Raw genomic sequence first — 22,953 nt, 5'->3', positions numbered from 1 at the left:
CATATTAAAGATGTTTATTAAAACTTTATTATTAAGTATCACTTCAGTGGTCACACCATTATTATCAGTTGATTTGCCTAAACAGTCACCCATTGTTTTCAGTGATAAAATAGATTTTAGTGTTACTAAAAAACGGTTACTAAAAATAATATTTTATTTTCTAAAAACAACTAATATTTTATTTAAATTATTATTGTTGTTGTCATGTAATCAATACTATTGTTACGTTAAATTATCTATTATGAAATAGCTAATTAAAAATTGAAAATATTGGCCATCAGTATATCTATACTAGAATCGGATGATAATGAGGGCATTGTATTTGCTAAGCACCGGGATATTGGATATTATTGTCTATTTTATAGTAGTAATCTAAAAATCAAATAATGATATGTTTAATTCCCTATAAGTGGCCAACGGTAGACCGGCGGGCAGGTTTGACATTTTCCAATTGTTTGACATAGATATATGATGCTTATTTTGAAAAATAATGTCAGGCCTTGGATCCAATCACCGGTCAGTAGCTCCCGAAGAATTTTTTACGGGCGGGAATAACTCGGGTAGCGGACATCGGAAAACAATAAGATCACAATATTATTGTCTGTATTCGGTTGGCCAACAATATATATATTGATCATAATTACGTACAATCAAGTCTTCGTGTCCATTTAGCCCGTCCCGTGAATGGCAAAAAATGGTACCGTCGGGCGGGTATAACTCGAGTAGCGGACATCGGACAACAACCGTACCACCATATTATGGACCAGAATCTGATGGCCAACAAGTTATCTGTTGGACATAATTGTCTACAAACATGTTTTCGGTTGATAATAGCCCGTCCCGTGATTACAATAGTGTACTATATTGTATGTGTTTGTAATGTATCGGGAAAACGGCTTTTCCGTAATTTTGACCAGAATATGATTAGCGATTGGAATGAATTTTATATATGACGTAGCAAATAGGTATGCAGTACTGACCAGATATGTCACGACATTGTGGCCACTATTTTGGCCGTAATGGACATCATCTACTGAATCATTGGGTTTTCGGCCGATAACAAAAATTGCCGATAACTCGGTCCAGATTACTCGTCTAATTAAAGATTGAAAGTGTTGTGATTGACTATTGGTTAGCCACCGAATTAGCCACTCAGATCACTTGGCCAGCCATCGGGTCGGCGGGACCGTCATTTTGGCAAATCTTTATAACTCGGGTTGCGGACATCGGACAACATCCGTACCAACATAATATGGACACTATTTGAATGGCCAACAAGTTGTCTCTTTGACATTATTCTCTATATTGATGTTTTCGGGTGAATATCACCCGTCCCGCGATTACAACATTGCATTGTATTGTGTGTTTTGAAATGTATGGGATAAATAAGTTTTTCGACGATTTATCTCGAAGTTGGTCACCTATCGGGACCAAACTTCGGTAACAGATAGCAAATAGGTGTGCGATACTGATCAGATATGTGGCCACTACCTGGGCCTCAAAGGCCATCATCTACTAGTTACATAGGTAATGCGGCGGCCGAAAATAAAAATTACCGATAACTCAGTACAGGTTAACCGCCCGAAGTCAAGATTGAAAGTAACTGATTGGCTATTGATTTGGTCCATAATCAGCCACTCAAAACACTTGGCCAGCCATCGGTTCGGCGCGACGGTATAATTTGGCAAGTCGGTATAACTCGGGTTGCGGACATCGGTCAACATCCGTACCAACATATTATGGACAGTATTTGGATGACCAGCAAGTTGTCTGTTTGACATTATTGTCTATATTGATGATTTCGGGTCAAAATGGCCAGTCCCGTGATTACAACATTGCATTGTATTGTATGTGTTTGTAATGTATGGGGAACATGACTTTTCGGTAATTTTGACCACAAGATGATCATCGATTTGGATGAAACTTGTCTATTAGATAACAAATATCTAAACATTTTGGCCAATTATTGAGCCGTAAAGGCCATCATCTACTTGTTCATAGTTTTGACCGCCAAAAACAAAAAATTGCCGATAACTCAGAACAGGTTAAGTGGCCAAACGGTTGACCGGCGGGCAAGTTTGATACTTTGCAGTTGTTTTCCACTCATATATTATCATTATATTGAAAAACTTTTGTCAGGCCTTGGACCTGTTCAACGACCAGAAGTTCCCGAAGAATTTCCTTCGGGCGGGAATAACTCGGGTAGCGGCCATCGGTCAGACATATTTACACCATATTATCCTTTGTATTCGGATGGCCAACAAGTTGTCTATTGAACATAATTGTCCCTCAAGCAAGTCTTCGGGTCAAACTGACCCGTTTAGTGATAATAATACAGTATTATACACTATGTATAGTACAAACGGTATTTCGGTAATTTTTTACCAGAATATGATCATCGATTTGAACGAATTTTCAATATGATGTAGCAAATAGGTTTGCGGTACTGACCAGATTTGATCACAACATTGTGGCCACTACTTTGGCCGTAATTGTCATTAACTACTTATTCATAGGATTTTTCGGCCGAAAAAAAAAATTGGCGATAACTCGGTACAGGTTAACAGCCCGCAGTCAAAATTATCCAATTATTATTAATTGATAAAACTATATAAACTAAACTATATATATTGACATAACAAATACATGATATTTAGTAAATAGATATTTAAAGATATAATTTATAATAATAACAAAAATTAAAATCAATGATTTTCATTGAATATTTCGTTGTTATTATTTGTTTGTTGTAATTGTTTTGTCGTCCATTCATTGGTCTCTCAAACAGCAGTCGGTGTGCGAAATATTGGTCGGTTTGAAGGCATCCGAGTCTATCACGAATCGGAATGTCGTCTATAGTTATGCCAAAAACTATACCCGAAATCTATATAATGTACAATCATTTCTGACAACAATTTTTAATTTGAAGTGTCGTTTCCCAACAACAACACCAATACTAAGCCGGCAGTCAATAATGACAGTACTGATGAACTACTGGTGATAATACCGGACAACAATGTGGTTACAAACATTACCACCAGATATTGTATTCATTAGTATTCAGTCCCGTAGCCAATGAATTGTCAAACTAATTCAATTAGTTTTATTTGTTTTCCTAATTAATTGTATTTTCAGTGCAAATCTATACACAGTCTCAAACTGTAGGCCATCGACTGTAAAAACATTTGACCATAAGTTATAACAACAACAACATCGTTGACCACCATATCGGTCCACCACTGTCACCCAAAACCTCTGATATATAACTACTGAGTCGTCCACTAACTACCGCTAAGTCTACTAAAACATTCAAAATCATTGATAAAACTACTGATTCATTTCAAAACTAATGCTAAATCTAATGACTTGACCAACAAAAATGGTTTTATGACTTACATTATACCAGTGATTGTCATAATAATTATTGTCGTCATTGTTATTGTCATTTGTCTAATAATTTATTACTCAAAAACACCTAAAGAAGACAAATATGTAAAAAATATTTATTAATAATATATTTATTAATAATATATTTATTAATAATATATTTATTAATAATATATTTATTAATAATATATTTATTAATAATATATTTATTAATAATTTTTTTTATTGAATTTCTGTATTTTTTTTTATTATAGACATCGAAGATCAATGAAGACTTAGTGGTGACCATCCGACCACTGGATGTATACGACTCACAACAACAACAACAACAAGAGGTCGAGGGTTTAAAGTCGTCGGCAAATATTGACGACACTATTGGGGATTGACTTTCAAATGAAATGTTAACAAAATCTAACTATAATTTTATTAAAAATTAATTAACAACAACATCGTTGACCACAATATCGGACATTACTGTCACCCAAACAACTGCTAAAACTAATACAACAACAACAACAACAACAACATTGTTGACCACTATATCGGAATCACTACCGACTACTACTACTACTTCTAAAAAAACTACTGAGTCGTCCAAAAAAAGTGTTTTTTTTGTATTATAGACATTAAAACCGAAGACCAATGAAGACTCATTGGCGACCATCCGATCATTGGATGTATACGACTGACAACAACAAGTGGTCGAGAGGTTAAGTCGTCGGCAAATATTAACGTCACTATTGAAGGGTTGACTTTGGGGTCAAATGAAATGCTAACAAAATCTTTTTAAACATAATTTTTTTAAATATCTTTTTTTGCAAATTCTAGTTTATATTTTCTGATTTTTTTGTTGTTTAAATAATTATTAATCTGGATATATATTTATATATTTATATATTTATTTATCAATCAATAGTATTATTGCTATTAATATTACAAATATTAAAGTATTTATTTAGATTTATTTTTATATTCATATTAATATTGTTATTGATATATATATATTAAAAATAACAATATAATAACAATTTTTATCGCGTATAAGTTATTTATATTAAATTTATAGCGGTTTAAAGGTATAAGTGGTCGGTCGCTATGTTTGCTTAGCGTGAGTGTACCGATGATAGCCAGCGATGGTAATAAAGTGGACACCGAGTTGTAGGGAAAAGCTGAAATTTATTTATTGGTTGATTGAAAAGTAATGGGCCTATCCGGACTTTACGCACATTAGAAAAAATTGATTTTTTTAAACATAAAATAGTTAATTAGTACCTAATAAACATATATCTATCAAAATTATTGCGCGGAAACACCTAAAACCCAACTAAAATCTAATTTAAATACCTGAGCTCTCATAACATAATTATACACTAATTATAAAAAAATTAATTTTAATCTATTATAAAGCGCGAGAACTAAATAAACATTTATAATAACTCTAATAAAATAATATTGTTGTCAATGACTATCAAGATAATACTTTAAGATAATAATCTCTGGATTTATATATATATATCTGACACATTTTCCCAAAAACAATATTTTAATTCTAACCCAAAAAAGCACTGGGGTTACCGAATCAGTGTTTATCGCGTTACCTAACCTGGAGTTCGATCCGCAACCTAACCTAATTTTCAATGGTAACCTAACCTAATCTATGCAGTACTGGGGTTACCGAATCAGTGTTTGTCGCGTTACCTAACCTGGAGTTCGATCCGCAACCTAACCTAATTTTCAATGGTAACCTAACCTAATCTATGCAGTACTGGGGTTACCGAATCAGTGTTTGTCGCGTTACCTAACCTGGAGTTCGATCCGCAACCTAACCTAATTTTCAATGGTAACCTAACCTAATCTATGCAGTACTGGGGTTACCGAATCAGTGTTTATCGCGTTATCTAACCTGGAGTTCGATCCGCAACCTAACCTAATTTTCAATGGTAACCTAACCTAATCTATGCAGTACTGGGGTTACCGAATCAGTGTTTGTCGCGTTACCTAACCTGGAGTTCGATCCGCAACCTAACCTAATTTTCAATGGTAACCTAACCTAATCTATGCTGTACTGGGGTTACCGAATCAGTGTTTGTCACGTTAAATAACCTTCATATATTGGATTTATTTTTTGAAACTATTATTGTGGTTTAATTAATTTATAAATTCTACTATAAATTTATAAATTATATGGTTATATGTTCCGCGTGGACAATTAGTTATTTTTAAAGTATTATAAAGAAATGACAACAATACTATTTTATTATAATATTATAAATATTAATTTTGTTTACGCGCTTTGCGATTGATTAATATTAATTTTTTAAATATTTACTGCATAAATATGTTATGAGAGCTCAGGTATTCAGGTTAGATTTTAGTTGGGTTTTAGGTGTTTCCGCGCAATAATTTTGATGGATACATGCTTTTTAGGTACTAATTAACAATTATCTGTTGAAAAATATCAATTTTTTCTTATGTGCGTAAAGTCCGGATTAGCCAAGTAATGTTTGTGAGAAGGTTAGTTAGTTAGTGAGTGCCTGTGCGGACTGATTGTTAGGCACTACTGGTGCGGCAGTAGTGTAAATGCTTTATATAGTCAGCTCAGGTTGACAACAGTAAAACCGTTGACAACACTGAGCTGTGATTGGCTATTGTATGCTTGACGACAATACGAAGCGATACGATTGGTGCTCAAGTGCTGAGACCCCAAAAACTAATAGATTAATAGTATCTATAAAAACAAAAAAAAAACAAAATTTATCTATAATTTAACGCCTATTTGTTGAGTAAATTTATATTCACTTATTTTCTGAGTTTACAAACAAAACAACACTTTTTTTTTTGTCAATACCTGAGCCTTAGTTAAAGATATTTAAAGATATAATTTATGATAACAAATAAAAAAACAAAATAGTTGTTTAAATTCAATAATTTTATTGAATATCCCGACTGTTATTATTGTTTGCTGTAATTGTTTTGTCTTCTATTCATTGGTCTCAAACAGCAGTCGGGTTTGCAGAGTATTGGCACCATTTGGTTGGTTTGGATGGTCAGATGATTTGGTATGTCGATCATCGAAATGCTGAAAAACTATACTGATATCTATATGATGTACGACTCGGACAGTTATACAACAATTAATATTTGAAGTATCGTTTCCCAACACCACCGATACTGATAATAATAATAATAGTAGTAGTAGTAGTAGTAGTAGTAGTAGTAGTATTGTTGAACCATTGGTGACAATAGATAGACAATAGACCTGAGACATACAACGATATTACAAAACAAACATTTGGCCAAACTTGCCGTTTTAAAACTATACTAACTAAGCGTCTAAAATGATTATCAGTTAAATTTAAATTATAGTTGTATTCTAATGTAATGCCTATGATATGTCAATATTTCTATGTTTAAAGTAGTAGTAGTAGTAATAGTAGTAGTAGTAGTAGTATTTAATGCAATTATTATTAACAAAAATATATAAATGTTTTTATTAGGAAAATGGAGATATTGTTGAAATAACTGGTGTTAGATGTCTTCAAAAAAACATCAATGGATCGGATAATCAATTGAAATCTGAATAGGATTTGCAATATGCAGTCAATATGGATTCAATTGTATTCAGTCCCGTACCCCACGAGTCGTCAAACTATGTAATAGTTATGGACAGACATCGTAAAAGGTGTCGCAAAATTCATATATTTGTTGGAAAATAAAACAATAGATTCCGATGAATGCAACAAAAAAAAAGCAAATAATTATTTCTATCGCAAAGTTTATCGACAATTTACCGGACGATCTATTGGCCAGTGGTCGTCGGTATTGTCGACTATGGCTATCTGGCCGGTGATAAACTAAACTAAACAACTGGTCATAACATTTGGCCAAAATTGATAACAACAACATCGTTGACCACAATATTGGACACTACTGTCACCCAAAACAACTGCTAAAACTAAGACATGTAAACAAAATAGTGATTAAATTTCAATGATTTTCATTGAATATCCCGAATGTTATTATTGTTTACTATTGTTATTGTTTTGTCGTTTATTAATTGGTTGAAACAGCAGTCGGTGTGCAAAATATTGGCACCAAATGGTCGGTTTGAAGGCATCCGAGTCTAACAGTGACAGACAAAGGTAGTAGTGGTAGTAGTGGTAGTAGTGGTAGTAGTGGTAGTAGTGGTAGTAGTGGTAGTAGTGGTAGTAGTGGTAGTAGTGGTAGTAGTGGTAGTAGTGGTAGTAGTGGTAGTAGTGGTAGTAGTGGTAGTAGTGGTAGTAGTGGTAGTAGTGGTAGTAGTGGTAGTAGTGGTAGTAGTGGTAGTAGTGGTAGTAGTGGTAGTAGTGGTAGTAGTGGTAGTAGTGGTAGTAGTGGTAGTAGTGGTAGTAGTGGTAGTAGTGGTAGTAGTGGTAGTAGTGGTAGTAGTGGTAGTAGTGGTAGTAGTGGTAGTAGTGGTAGTAGTGGTAGTAGTGGTAGTAGTGGTAGTAGTGGTAGTAGTGGTAGTAGTGGTAGTAGTGGTAGTAGTGGTAGTAGTGGTAGTAGTGGTGGAGCCGATCTATGTTGTAAGCACCGTTTTTTATATTATTTACACGCGCTATTGTTTCAATCATTTTAATTGTATTTCACGCGATATTTACACGTATTTTTATAATTAATAAATTAAAAGTAGATAAATTTAAGCAAAAATAAGATCATTTTCTATTTAACTAACCTAACCTAACCTAACTTAACCTAATCTATTGTATTAGTGTTCGCTCGGTTACCTAACCTGGTGTTCGGACCGCAACCTTAACCTAATTATAATGGTATTATACAAATGTATTATATGATTACTGTATAATAGTAATAGCTGTCAATATCGCGTGAAATACAATTAAAATGATTGAAACAATAGCGCGTGTAAATAATATAAAAAACGGTGCTTACAACATAGATTTTAGCCGTAGTGGTAGTAGTGGTAGTAGTGGTAGTAGTGGTAGTAGTGGTAGTAGTGGTAGTAGTGGTAGTAGTGGTAGTAGTGGTAGTAGTGGTAGTAGTGGTAGTAGTGGTAGTAGTGGTAGTAGTGGTAGTAGTGGTAGTAGTAGTAGTGGTAGTAGTGGTAGTAGTGGTAGTAGTGGTAGTAGTGGTAGTAGTGGTAGTAGTGGTAGTAGTGGTAGTAGTGGTAGTAGTGGTAGTAGTGGTAGTAGTGGTAGTAGTGGTAGTAGTGGTAGTAGTGGTAGTAGTGGTAGTAGTGGTAGTAGTGGTAGTAGTGGTAGTAGTGGTAGTAGTGGTAGTAGTGGTAGTAGTGGTAGTAGTTGTAGTGTTAGTAGAAAATAAAGGTTTAATAATATATAATTAAATTAAGTTTTATTGTTATTTTAAAAAAAAATATTTAAATAGATTTTTTTTAATGTAACAATACATGCAATTTAAATAATTTATAATAATAATTTAAAATTTTAAAATTAAAAATAACCGTTATTTAAAAATTTTTAGTTTTATTTTATGGCTAAATATTTGTATTCAATTTAAACAAACTATAACAACAACAAAATAATAATAATAACAATATATTAATAAAATTTGTATATAAACTATAAGTAGAGTATAAATGTGTTGATAATATTTTTTTTTATTATTACAATATATATTATTAATCTTTATTGAAATATTTAAAAATTTATTATAAAATGTATAAATATTTTTTTAATCATAAATAATTAGTATAACTATTAGTAATAATAAAAAAAAAATGTTAATAAATAATTATGTTATTATTGATATATTAATATAGCAACAAAAAAAATAAATTAAATATAAATAGTATTATAAATTATATTAATAAAATTTGTTCAAAAAAATTAATTAAAAATAAAATTACATAAAGTTTTGATTAAAATATTCAAATTGACAACAAATTGTTATCAAAATAACTAACAAAACTAATTGAAAATTTAATATAAAATTTTCAAACAACTGTCCAATAGGTCTATGAATTTTATTATTATTAATATTACTTATAATTAAATAATTTTGTTGATTATTAGTATTACTATTATTATTATATAACTCATGTTTGTCTGTTTTTATGGCAAACCAACTGTCCTTAGCTAACAATATGAGCCAAACGAGTGCAGCTCCTGTACTATACCATCGATATATAGTATATACCAGTGATGCTGATGGAGACGACAGCCCTACCAAACCATTAGGTATAGTAAAAAAGTTATAGATATAGTCCTTAATAGTCATCACAACTGATGGTTGACTCCATGGTAGGACATACCACTCCAATGGATAATAGGCTATACAATGTATACATTGTATATAATAAAGGTATGGACTGTTAAAATAAAAAAAAAATTTAAACAATTTTAATAATAAATAATATAACCGAAAAAAAAATATTATCTTTTAAAATAAAATTATTATTAGCTAAACATTTATAATAATAATAATAATAATAAATAAAATAAATGATATTTCATAAATACCTTTTGTCATATATGGCTGCAATTGCCGTAAATGTTAGTATAATGTAAATCATACCAAACAATAGTTTTACGGATGAGTTAAACTATAATAAAAAATATTTAAGATAATAATAATAATAATAAATAAAAACTAATATAAAATTTATCTATTTTTGTTTGTATGTCTATTAATAAAACATTATAAAAAAACTTATGAATATACTGTACTAAAATATTTGAAAAATTAAAATTTAAAAAATAACAACAAATTGAAAATATAATTAAATTTTCAATTAAAATAGTAATTTTAAGTATAAGTATAAATCACACATAAAAATGTTAATAATTTTCAATGAAATCATTGCAAAATCATTTATATTAATTATTATAGATTAATTATATCACTTAATAATTTATCATTGATTCAAATAACTAGATTATTATTTTATATTATTATTTTTTTTTAATTATAATTATTACTAATACTAACCACTAGTGAATGATTGGCAAACATATAGAAACCAATTACGGTTATCACACATGTAAACGATGTATACATGACCTGCCATAGGGGTAGGTCTAGTCGGTCAATGTTGTCAGCCTCGGCACCGGTACTACTACTACTATCAATGTTAGCCAATTGGCCAGGTTTGGGACCAACACCAATAACATCGGGTATGTCATCATTACGAAATCCTAGTCGTGGAGCACCGGGACGCCAGCCAGGTCCTTAACAAAAAATTTAATAAAAAATTAATTAATTAAAACACTTTATTTTCCCCCTATAATTACCGGCAAATATGGCCAACAATTTGTGCCTCAATCGACGGTATCTATGAATTTTGCGACCAATGTGCAGATAGTAGTATAATTGTTGGCCAATTATTTGGTGACCACTGACACGGGTGGTTATACCGTAGACCGGCGGTTCCAGTTCATCGGCATAGGTACCAAATAGACGGTCAAATACTATTAGATAGGCGCCATAATTTTTATCAATATATAACCGGTTTCTGGCTATACAAACACACAGATAATGAAAACAAAAAAAAACAAATGTGTGGGTGAGTGAGTAAGTGAATAGATGGGTGAGTGAGTTAAAGATAAAAGTGTAAGTATGAGAGCGAGATATATATATATATATATATATATATATATATATATATATATATATATATATAKAGAGAGAGAGAGAGAGAGAGAGTATTTATTGTGTTTTTCATTTAATTCATTCATTTAATCAGTTAATTATTATTATTATTATTGTTTGTCTGATCGATGACACTATCATTGATTAGTTTAAAAAACAAAAAAAAACAAAAAAAAAATAATAATAAAGTTTTTTTTGTGTGTGTTATTTTCAGGTTAGTAATAGTAGTCTATGATTATATACAGGAACAGTATATTGAATTTATATACTGTATATACAGTATATGATAGTTAGAAAAATCAAAATAGTTATGAATTCATACCGTGATGTACCCTATGATGGCTGGGAGTGTTAAATATAAATTCAACAAAAAATCCCAGTTTGCCAATAGTTTCCGTATGTAACCAGGCCTGGTATAGGAACATGTATTGCATGTGGCTTATCATAATTGGCGGCGGTATTGCAATAGCCAACAGTGATGTATAATACTATATATATATATACAAGTATATGATATAAAGATATATTTAAGGCTATATATATATATACTGTATATAAAAAGTATAGTATAAATTAAATCACATAATATTTTCAGTGTGTGTGTGTGTGTGTATGTAATAAGTTTTATTTTCTTGAAAATATATAAAATCTTTTTTTGCATCGCTATTAATGGTTAAGACATTTTCTCTCTCTCTCTCTCTCTCTCTCTCTCTCTCTCTTTCTATACTACTATATCATCACTTTAAGGCTTATAAGTCATATACAGAATAAATATATATAAGATATTTCTGTATTTCAGGCACTTTGAGGCTTATAAAAGGTCTAATACTTTGATTTGATTTATAGCTAACTTTTTTTTCTACAGCCATAATATCATACCGTATATACTGTACTATACTTTTATTTATCTGTCTATAATATAACTTAATATTTACTATATATTTACGAAAAAAATTAAAGTACGGATATAATATACAAACAACACAAACACATAGTGCACTATTATATCCATTAAAAGTTCAAATTAAGTTATTTATATGTATGTATAGTATGTTTTGTTTTAATATATAAATTGATATAATAATAATAATAATATATCTAATATATTTCATAGATTATAGATATTATTATTATTATTATTATTATATTTATACATAAGCATAAATGCCATAAACATATGCCCTATTACTTAAGTTAAAATATATCTATATATTAATAATATGTTTATTATTAATACAAATATAATGTTTTAGCGTTTAAGCCTAAAAAGTTTTGTTTTATATAAATAGATATTAAGTTTTTTTTATCTCCAATAAAAACACATACACATACACATACACATACACATACACATACACATACACATACACATACACATACACATACACATACACATACACATACACATACACATACACATACACATACACATACACATACACATACACATACACATACACATACACATACACATACACATACACATACACATACACATACACATACACATACACATACACATACACATACACATACACATACACATACACATACACATACACATACACATACTTACATAAACAATGTTTAGCTCAAACCATGACAGTCTGAGAGCTGTACCCAAATTAAACTGTCTGGAGCTGTGATGATACTGATGACTGGCCCACAAAAAGTTGATCTCATGTAGCATACGATGGGCGCCGTAAAACATTAGCTCCATTACTACCAGCGATCCAAACCAAACTAACCAATTGTTTGGCAATTGTATCAAACGATAGTTTTTATGTATATAATTAAATACCGATAACATCATCGAGTATTGTAAATATCTATTGTGAATAAAAAATAATAATAAAAAGTTAAAATTTTTATAAAATTAATAAAAAAAATTATTGTAAATTTAAAAATAGCTTATATAATGTGTTAAATAATTTTTTATTGATTTACTATATAACTTTATATATAGCGGAATTGAATTAATGTTTTTTTTTAAAAATTAAAATTAAAAAACACTATTCATAGAAATACAAGTTAAATAATACTAATAATAATAAATTAAAATAATCAAATGTTTTATCAGCATATATAATAATGTATTCAAATTTAATAGAAATAAAAATTATTATTTTTATTATTTAAAAAAAAATCAGCAATTTTTTTTATAATATCAAATATAACATAAATTTTTTTTTTAATAAAAAAATTAAATTAAAAAATATATATAAATATTATTATAATTTATTAATAAATACCTAAATATAAATGCAAACATAAGTGCTCCGCAATGCATAATAACTTCATTGTAATGGACGGCAGGTTTACGTTGATAATAACGTATCACTAGTTCAATGGCAAAAAAATAGATAAGCTGTGGCCAGGCCTACAAATAAAAACAAACAAACAAACATTAATCAACCAATCAATCAATTAATAATAATAAAATAATAATAATATTAATTTTTTATTTATAAAGCATACAAATAAAACAATTATTACTTTTTAAAATATTTTTTTTTAAATCTAATATAAAGAATATTCCATAAAAAAATTATTTTTAGTTATATATATATAGAAATATAATTATATATTAATAGTATATGAAAATATTGATGATTTTATATATATATATATATAAATATAAAAGTGAATATAAAACATTTTTTTTTTGGAGAATATATTTTTTTGCAACCAAAAAAATCTAATAAATAATATTTTTGAATATAAAATATGATATATTTATAACCCAATATATACTGTTTAGATTATATAAATATAAATTATATATATATATATCTAACAAAAATATATTATATAATATTTTATTTTATGAAAAATTACTATTTTTTTCACTCATCTAATGTCAAGTCATGCAAAATATTGAAGTTTATATATTATATATATATATATATAACTTTAACTATACTTACTCTATGCATAAAATTGGGCACACAGTCAATGTTTTCATATAGTTTTGTAGGACTGACCAAATAAAACATAATACCCGTCCTTTCGACCATATCGTAGGCAAAGTCAATATTTGTCACATTCATTATCAATAGTTTTTTTTTTATTTAAAAAAACATAACGTTTTTATATATATATTTTATATTAGAAAAAACCAATATTATTATTATTGAATAAATTTACACTATATATATAGTTATTTATTTTTGGTAGAAAAATAATAACACATTTACTATACTATACTATACAAAGTTATATATATTTATATTTGCATTTTATGTTAGGTTATATAAAATGTGTAAACAAAATGAACCAACAAAAAAATTTTTTTGACTTTAGTTTTTCAGATTTTTTAAAACATATTTTTATTTTGTGTGGTCTCACAAACTATAATAAAAAAATTTGTGTGTAAACAATATTAAATACATAATATTTGATAATTATTATGATAATAATAATAATAATAATAATGTTAATGATGATGATAAACTAGCTAAAAAAAATTATTGACATTAAATAGGTTGTTAATATATATATATATAATAATAATATGTAATATTATACATACCGTGTCACCTAAAAAATAAATTTTTTTATACAAATTATATAATAAAAATTAAAAGTATAGATAGTATAATAATATAGATATGTGTTATTTAATACAATATATTTGACAACAACAATGGAAAATATTTATATAATAAATATTTAGGCCACTAATATATATATATATAATTTATAAAAGTTAAATGCATTTTTATCAAATTTCCTAAATATGATATTAAAATTTTTTTGTTGTTCAATATATTTAATATATATTATACAAACACATACATCTAATAGTGTAATCTAAATTTATGGTAAATTTTTTTTTATAAAAAAAATTATTTACTTAATTTTTTTTATTTATTTATTTGCTATATGAATAAAATAAAAATAATATCATCTATCGATAGCCATATTAATAATAATATGTGGAAAACAATTTTGATGTCATATTATATTATATTACTTACTCATATATAGACACACACACAAAAATAACAAAAAATGACCCTAATCCTTTAAAAAAAAATTGTATAGCAAATTATTGATTAATTATTTTTCAAAAAAAAAAATAAATATTAAATAATAAATAAAACTTTTAATTTTATTTTTAATTTTATATATTTATTCTATTATATTTTATAACATTTAAAAAATTTATTATTTTTTAATATATGTTTATGTATTAAAAATTAATACAGATTTACATTATTTAAAAAAAATTGCTAAACACCTAGATAATTATATAAATTGTATTTTTTTAAAAATAAAATAAAAATACTTATTCCTTAAATAAACATATTTATATCTAAATATTAAAAATTATTATTATTATTATTATTTGTATAATAAGCCTCAATTTAAATAGGATTATAAAATTAGTTTATAAAATAGGTTTATAATATTACAGTAGTATATCTATTGTTATAATGTTATAAATAATTTATATTCAACATAAATAAAATTTATTTCAACAAAAAAAAATGTTTAATATACAGTATATTGATATAGTAACTTATAATATAATAATTTAAAAATTTAGCTATTTTTTATATATATATATATATTTATGAAATGTTCAGCAATTTTTTTTGTTACAGTTTATATAATTTATATAATAATATCTATTTATTATTATTATTATTATTTTTGCAGATAAGGAGAGTAAACCGTATGGCATAATAATAATAATAATAATAATACAAAATAAAATCAAATTGAATTTTTACTGATGATTATTATTCCCATCTAAAACTTTAATGTTATTAGCATTTTTAAAAAATATTTATATACACTATATATCAGTATATATATATATATATATATAATCGATAGCAAACTTAAACTGTTTATAAAGTTTATTATATAGTTTAATATATAATATAATATTTTTTTATGAAAGCACACACACACAAAATCATGTTATTAAGTGATAGTATTAATAAAAAAAATCAAATAAAATAGATTTGAAGTCATCATTAAATTATATACATTAACTTATACGGTATATACTATATATATATATATATATATTACATTATTATTATTATAAATTATATGATATTATGATAATATTTTCAAAAATGTGTGTGTGTGTGTGTGTTAAAAGTGTACATTAAAAATTTGTAATGATTTTATGTTTTTTTTTAAAACAATTATCTAATCAATTCATAACTAAATAACACATGCATATATATATATATATGCAATTTAATGTACATACAACTATACATTGTATAATATTATTAATATCTCATATAACATAGTTTAGAGATATATACAGACAAATGGCATATGAAATGTAATAATATTAATAATAATAATAATAATAACGAGAAATAATTTTTCGTTATACATATGTTATACTATATATATATAATATAATATATACGATATATATTGTATTATATATTGAATATATTACTGTATCCGACATAATATTGTCTAAACTGATAGTACTATTGGGAGCTAATTGACTGACTGGTGCTGTAGTACAGTATATACTGTACTAAATGTCTATACAGTATATGAAAGTATAGTTTTATTTTATATTAATTGAATTAGTTGTTCAAAATCTGGTCGATCTCGATGGCAGTCATATGAGGCAATTGTAGTAAATCATTGTTACAATTATTATTATTATTAGTATTATCATAATTGTTAGCAACAGCAGCAGCTATGGCAGCACTTGTAGTAGTAGTAGTAGTAGTAGTAGTAATAGCATTATCATCAGCACTGGCACTGGTAGTGGTAGTAGTGGTGATGTCTGTGGTAGCTATTGGTGTTGTTGTTGTTGTTGGTGGTGGTGGTGGTGGCTGTGGTGATGGTGTAGCAAATCTATTGCCATTATTAACATTATTATTATTATTATTATTAGTTTTATTATTGTTTGTATAATCAAACTCGTGATCCAATAGTATAGTAGTTGTAGAAGAAGTAGATCTCATTAGATGTATATCATAATTGAGTCCATTATTATTATTATTTGTATTATTATTTGTATTGATATTAATTGGAGGCAATTCTTGAAAATTATTTCTAATAGTTTTCTTTAATATTTTATTTTTATTATTGATATTATTATTTGAACTAATTTTATTGCTATCCAACTCTACTACCATCACTTGTATGCCATTTACTGGTGATAATGTCAAATCATTATCATTAACATCATCATCGATATGCTGGTGTTGTTGTTGTATAACTAGAGGACTGGTAGGGTTAGCACTAGTAGTAGTAGTATCTGTTTGCTGGTAACAGCACTCGTCCGCCTCCCCCTCCTCCTCCACCACCACCACTACCTCTTCATCTACTGTCTCCTCGCATAGAGTAGTAGTAGTAGTAGTAGTAGTGGTTAGTAATGATTGTAATGATCCTAATATTTGCATATTTTTTACTAATTTATTATTAGTAGTATTATTGATATTATCGACACTACCATTACTACTACTACTACTACTACTACTACCGGTACTATTAGTTTCATAATCATTACCGCTATTATTATTATTATTATTATTATTAGTATAGGCGTACAAACAATCATTAGCCGACAATCCATTACTACTACTACTACTATAACAGTCGGACTCATTTGGGCTTAACTTTTCAATTTTGATACATATTTTTTTATTATCATTATTATTACTATTAGTATTACTGTTATCATCAATACGTGTATTATTATTATTATGACAATTGGCGATAAAATCATCATTATCATCATCGGGCAATATAGCTGACCGCCAGCAGCCAATCGGATACGGGTCAGCAATATGCTGACCACTACTACTACTACTACTAATACTACTATCGCCGGTAGTAACCAGTTGTCTGATAGTTTTGTAGGCGTCAAACGGTACGTCCAGTTTACGGCACTGAATCCTAGCCGTAATCAACTGTATCTGTCTGGACCACATACGGGCGTTGAACTCTGACCTGACCAGATGGTCGCTGATAGCCGACGTTTCGGTAGGCGGCAATCCTATCGGTGCTGAACAACATTGGCAGCGACCGCGACAGTTGCCGGTGACCAGTTCCGACCGTAGCAGACATAGTAGCCGATACTTTTCGGCCAACAATTGCTGAGTATTACGCCAGTTGTCGATCTCTGTAGTACTAGTAGTAGTAGTAGTATCGGCGGCCAAACCCGTGTTGTTGACTACTCGGTGGTCATGAGTGGCCATTGATTCCGCCGCCGCTGTCGTCGCCGAAAATGATAGCCCTATTGTTATCATAGAAAATAATAATTATATATATATTTGTAAAATATAACTAACCGTTTGATGAACTATTGTTGTTGATTAGTTGCTGATATGATTTACCGGATAACTGGCCGGAAATGTAGTCTAATTGTTTGCGAACTGTATGTACTATAACCGTATCACTGGCCGACGATGGGCACTGGCACTGGGACTGGTAGTACTGGCACTGGTGGTCGACAATTAGTTGTAGACAATTGTTGGCATTGATATACTCGGTATTACAGTTTTTCAGCGACCAGACCAACGATTCGGTGTCTGTAATCTTCGGTGATATTGTTGGTGGTATTGTTGTGGCGGCGGTAGTCTCGACATACTGTTGTTGTTGTTGTTGGTGGTGGTGCTGGTGATGGTATTGGGGCTGGTATTGATGGTGTAGTTGGTTATGGATATGCATGTTGTTGAGGTGTCCCCCTATATATTAACTGTATGTTTGTGTGTTTGACTTTGAAAAAGATTTTTTTTTCTTAAATAAATTTTTTGATGTTTTGTTTCTAAACTTTGAATAATTTGTTTTTTTGTAGAAAAAAATTATTATTATTATTATTATCTTTATTTGTTTTTTTTGTTGTTGTTGTAAAATAAAATGTAAAATAATTTCAGTTTTAAAAATAGATACATAACTTTCCCCTATTTAATAAAAAAAACTAAAATAATATTTTTTTCATATATATATATATATAATGTCTAACTTTCTTTAACCTTATTTTTTTGTTTGTTGTTAACTATTATACTGTATATCTATTTAGTTAACAAACATATAAACAGGTGTATTGTATATATATATATACAGGTTATATAGTATATGATTATAGTATATCATTAAAAATAATATGTAATCTAATTATTTATTTATTTATTTTTTTGTGTGTATGTTTAGATATACATATAAATAAAAAAAATCGATAATAATTTTTTTAAAAAATGTTTTTCATTTTTGTTGTATTCAGTGTTACTAACAAATAGTGTTTTATATATTTTTATTTTCATATTTTATTTTGGCTATCATTAAACAATCATTTGTGAATTGTTATGAATATATAATATATTTTATTTTTATTTTTTTGATTTTTTAAAAATTCAATATATATTATAGTATGAATATCTATGATTATGTTTGACTGTTTTGTTTTTAGTTTATTTTATTTATTTTTTTTTTTTGGTTTTCAAAATTATAGTTAACTTACTATACAATCACACAAATATACAAATTTATATTCAGTACTAATAGAGAGAGAGAGAGAGAGAGAGAGAGAGAGAGAGAGAGAGAGAGAGAGAGAGAGAGCTATGATATTGAGTACTACTACTAGTAGTAGTAGTACTGTATGTTATATGCCTTTCCTTATTCTGTGGTAAAGTTTTTTTTTTGAATAATTTAGTTTACTTTTAGTATATTATAATTTATTATTATTATATTTTTGTTTGTTGATTAAGTTATGCCCCGGGAGAGAGTGAGTGTGTGTGAGAGTGTGTGAGTGTGTGTGTGTGTGTGTGTGTGTGAGAGAGAGAGAGAGAGAGAGAGAGAGCACAGAAGTTCATTAGCTATTCATAAAATTTTGATTTTGTTTATTCATTAGACAACATATTCATAAACAGAAAGAAAGAAAGAGAGAGAGAGAGAGAGAGAGAGAGAGAGAGAGAGAGAGAGAGAGAGAGAGCCAGTAATGAACCCGACATTTAGGTCTCAAATTTCATAACAACTTTCATACATAAGTATATTTAATATTAAATATAGTATAATATTATAGTTGACTTTATTTTGCATAATAACCCCTTTAACTATCAACTCTCTCTCTCACTCTCTCTCTCTCTCTCTCTCTCTCTCTCTATCTATCTATCTCTCTCTCTCAGTTTACCTAAACATTTATCGGTTATGTGTTTGTGTTATAATGTTTTCATTGGTATTGTCAATAAAAATTTTAAAAATTAGTGGCCAAACACACACACACACACACACACACACACACACACACACACATACATACATACATACATACATACATACATACATACATACATACATACATACATACATACATACATACATACATACATACATACATACATACATACATACATACATACATACATACATACATACATACATACATACATACATACATACATACATACATACATACATACATACATACATACATACATACATACATACATACATACATACATACATACACAGCAAATTGTTTTTAACAAAAAAAAATGACAACTAATCAATAGATAAATTATTTAATATAATATATATATACACTATATGTACTTATTTATGTTTATACAAATAGTACACTAATTATAAATATAAACAGTTTATGTTATATTTGATTTGATCAGTTAAATATACAGTATGTAGTAGTAGTAGTAGTAGTAGTAGTAGTAGTAGTAAATAAATTTATATTAAATTAGACCCAAATAATTTATATATATATCATCAGTATACTTTATAAATGAGATTATAAAAAAATAAATTTAATTTACTTACATTCAGCAACAACAACAATAATAATAAAAAAAATAGACTACACTACTAACAAAAATAATTGATTTAAAAAAATAAAAATAAATATTTAAAAATACAATATATATTAATAAATAAAATTAATCATAATATATATATATATGAATAAATAATTTATTTTTTATTTAAATTTTATTAAAATAGATATTTCATATATGTTTAAAATAGGCAATTAATTTATTGTAATAATAATTGATGTATCATTTAAAAAAAAATTAAATAAATATATATAATATATAATATTAGATTTATTTAGTTAAAAAAAATTATTTTTTTTATTTATTTATCAGACTTATTGCCTATAATTTTGTTTATTATTATTATTATTATTATTTTTACTGTTACTATTGCCGGTACCGCCAGAGCCGACGGCACCCAATGAGTTGACTATAGAGTTGACCAGCGATTGTCTTAGACCTAACTGTGCTTTAATTAAATTCAAATCCATAGCTATCTTATTGTTAATCAATCGGGCATCTGATTGGACTTTTTGTTTTAGTAGATCCAGTTTCAACTGTTCCATACCGATGATAGCATTGGCCAACTGTGATAACGGGTCGCTGGCAGCCGAGGGTTGGCCACCACCACCACTACCACCAACGGGAGCTCTACTATTACCGGTGTTGCTGCTGCTGCTGGATATGGTATCCAATGATGTAGACGACGAGTGGACACAGTTTCTACTACTACTACTACTACTACTACAGGAACAGGTCGGACACAAATTAGGTAACCTATCGGCCTGACCGCCGATAGCACCGGTATTTCTAGTCATTAGATTCAGTATAATTGTCAACAGTATACGATTCATCTCATCCGATGTGGTGGTCACTGATGACGGTGTAGTGGTGGTAGTGGTGCGGGTTATGTCGATAATATTATTGTTGTGAACCGAGTTGGCCACCGATACAGCCACCGACTCGTTGGGTACACAGCTAATTGTGCCGCTATCGACCATCGACCGCAACTTATCGCTGGTCAGGCCGGCGTCATGGATAATATCGTCGGTAATAACGACAGCAGTGTTGCCTTGAATGAGCGCCGGCTGATAGTTGGGTCGACATACGCCGGCTACCGATGCCGACGACGATGACCTCATGGGACAGTTGCCGCCGCCGCCAATAAGCATGTCTTGTATACTACACCTGTGATTACCATCACTGATATCATCTATAGTTGACATCCTATGATGTCTTGAATTATTTTTCTTGTTGTTGTTGTTAGCGATTAGCAATTGATTGTTGCTTTCGGCGGCGGCTAACAAATTGGTGGCCACCGTTGATGTCAATGATTTGTCGACATTATTACTACTATTATCATCCGATGATTGAATGTCCAATTTTTTTGCTGGTTTTTCATTCGCATCTATATCTTGATGCCGGTGCTGATGATGACTGATGATAGTGGCTAAGACAGTAGTAGTGGTGGTGGTGACGGTAGCTATGAATAAAACTATACGTATGGCAGCAAACAGTGATTGATTACACATTTTTTTATTTATTTTTTTTTGTTATTTATCTGACTGTCGGCTATCGGTATGGGTATTATTATTATACGGTATATCCCTATAGACTAGTATATGATATTATTATTATGGCTTAAACTTTTTTGATTGTTTAGTTGTATATATATATAGATTGTTGGTTATTGGCTATGATTTATCAAATCATATCATCAAATATATTAAAAAACAATTAATATCTATTCAATAATATTCAATTAACTACTAATATTTTGGTTGTTAATATTGTCAATAAAATAACTATTTATTTTTATTTATTTATTTTTTTAAATATATAAAATAAAACACAAAATAGGAAATGATAAATACTTGATGTTTAAACAATAATAATAATAATAAATTATTATAACTGTGTGATTAAATTAATTAAATTCAATTGATTTTTTTTGTTGCAAAATAATATTTATTACTAGAAATTAAAACTAATTGATTTTTTGTTGTTGAAATGAATTCATTGTATTGTATGTCAATACAGTAGTATATAAATAAATATATTATACAGTATTTATTATATAATTTAAATATATAAGGGTATAAAATGTTTGCTTATGTGTTAAATTGTAAACAACACATTAAAAATTTTAAATAAACTAATATGACACTGTTTTAGAAATTTACATTATATATATATATAT

General features: G+C 28.2%; 3 protein-coding genes across 3 annotated transcripts; all 3 read right to left on the bottom strand.

The window, feature by feature from the left end:
• Positions 1-5,980: 5,980 nt before the first annotated feature.
• On the bottom strand, positions 5,981-12,712 carry LOC128960776 (alkylglycerol monooxygenase-like). The gene is made up of 5 exons (XM_054306909.1): positions 12,569-12,712; positions 11,315-11,480; positions 10,635-10,811; positions 10,333-10,571; positions 5,981-6,097 (listed from the first exon to the last, which is right to left on the bottom strand). The coding sequence occupies exons 1-5, from the start codon at positions 12,710-12,712 to the stop codon at positions 5,981-5,983; spliced, it is 843 nt and encodes a 280-aa protein (XP_054162884.1).
• Positions 12,713-16,562: 3,850 nt separating this feature from the next.
• Positions 16,563-18,660, bottom strand: LOC128960774 (putative uncharacterized protein DDB_G0267840). Its single transcript, XM_054306908.1, has 4 exons — positions 18,282-18,660; positions 17,441-18,226; positions 17,113-17,377; positions 16,563-16,839 (listed from the first exon to the last, which is right to left on the bottom strand). The coding sequence occupies exons 1-4, from the start codon at positions 18,658-18,660 to the stop codon at positions 16,563-16,565; spliced, it is 1,707 nt and encodes a 568-aa protein (XP_054162883.1).
• A 2,428-nt stretch (positions 18,661-21,088) lies between these two features.
• LOC128960773 (probable myosin light chain kinase DDB_G0279831) lies at positions 21,089-22,285 on the bottom strand. The gene has a single exon (XM_054306907.1). The coding sequence runs from the start codon at positions 22,283-22,285 to the stop codon at positions 21,089-21,091; it is 1,197 nt and encodes a 398-aa protein (XP_054162882.1).
• Between the last annotated feature and the right edge of the window lie 668 nt (positions 22,286-22,953).

Source organism: Oppia nitens, unplaced genomic scaffold, assembly GCF_028296485.1.
Source record: "Oppia nitens isolate AA-2021 unplaced genomic scaffold, nextdenovo-longstitch-racon4-pilon3 scaffold53_pilon_pilon_pilon, whole genome shotgun sequence".
Lineage (NCBI taxonomy): Eukaryota > Metazoa > Arthropoda > Arachnida > Sarcoptiformes > Oppiidae > Oppia > Oppia nitens.
This window is presented reverse-complemented; position numbering and strand designations above follow the sequence as displayed.

What these genes read in the sequence shown, in the direction of transcription:
- LOC128960776 (XM_054306909.1), bottom strand. Translation starts at nt 12,712, where the DNA reads ATGGAGCTAATGTTTTACGGCGCCCATCGTATGCTACATGAGATCAAC. An exon ending in ATTGTTGGCCATATTTGCCG is followed by an intron (nt 10,572 to 10,634) that starts GTAATTATAGGG and finishes TTTTTTGTTAAG; the next exon opens with GACCTGGCTGGCGTCCCGGT. An exon ending in TTGCCAATCATTCACTAGTG is followed by an intron (nt 6,098 to 10,332) that starts GTTAGTATTAGT and finishes TTAATCTATTAG; the next exon opens with TTTTTGGGGTCTCAGCACTT.
- LOC128960774 (XM_054306908.1), bottom strand. Translation starts at nt 18,660, where the DNA reads ATGCATATCCATAACCAACTACACCATCAATACCAGCCCCAATACCAT. An exon ending in TAGTAGTAGTAGTAGTAATG is followed by an intron (nt 17,378 to 17,440) that starts GTAGTGTCGATA and finishes TGCAAATATTAG; the next exon opens with GATCATTACAATCATTACTA. An exon ending in ATACAAGTGATGGTAGTAGA is followed by an intron (nt 16,840 to 17,112) that starts GTTGGATAGCAA and finishes TAATGGCAATAG; the next exon opens with ATTTGCTACACCATCACCAC.
- LOC128960773 (XM_054306907.1), bottom strand. Translation starts at nt 22,285, where the DNA reads ATGTGTAATCAATCACTGTTTGCTGCCATACGTATAGTTTTATTCATA.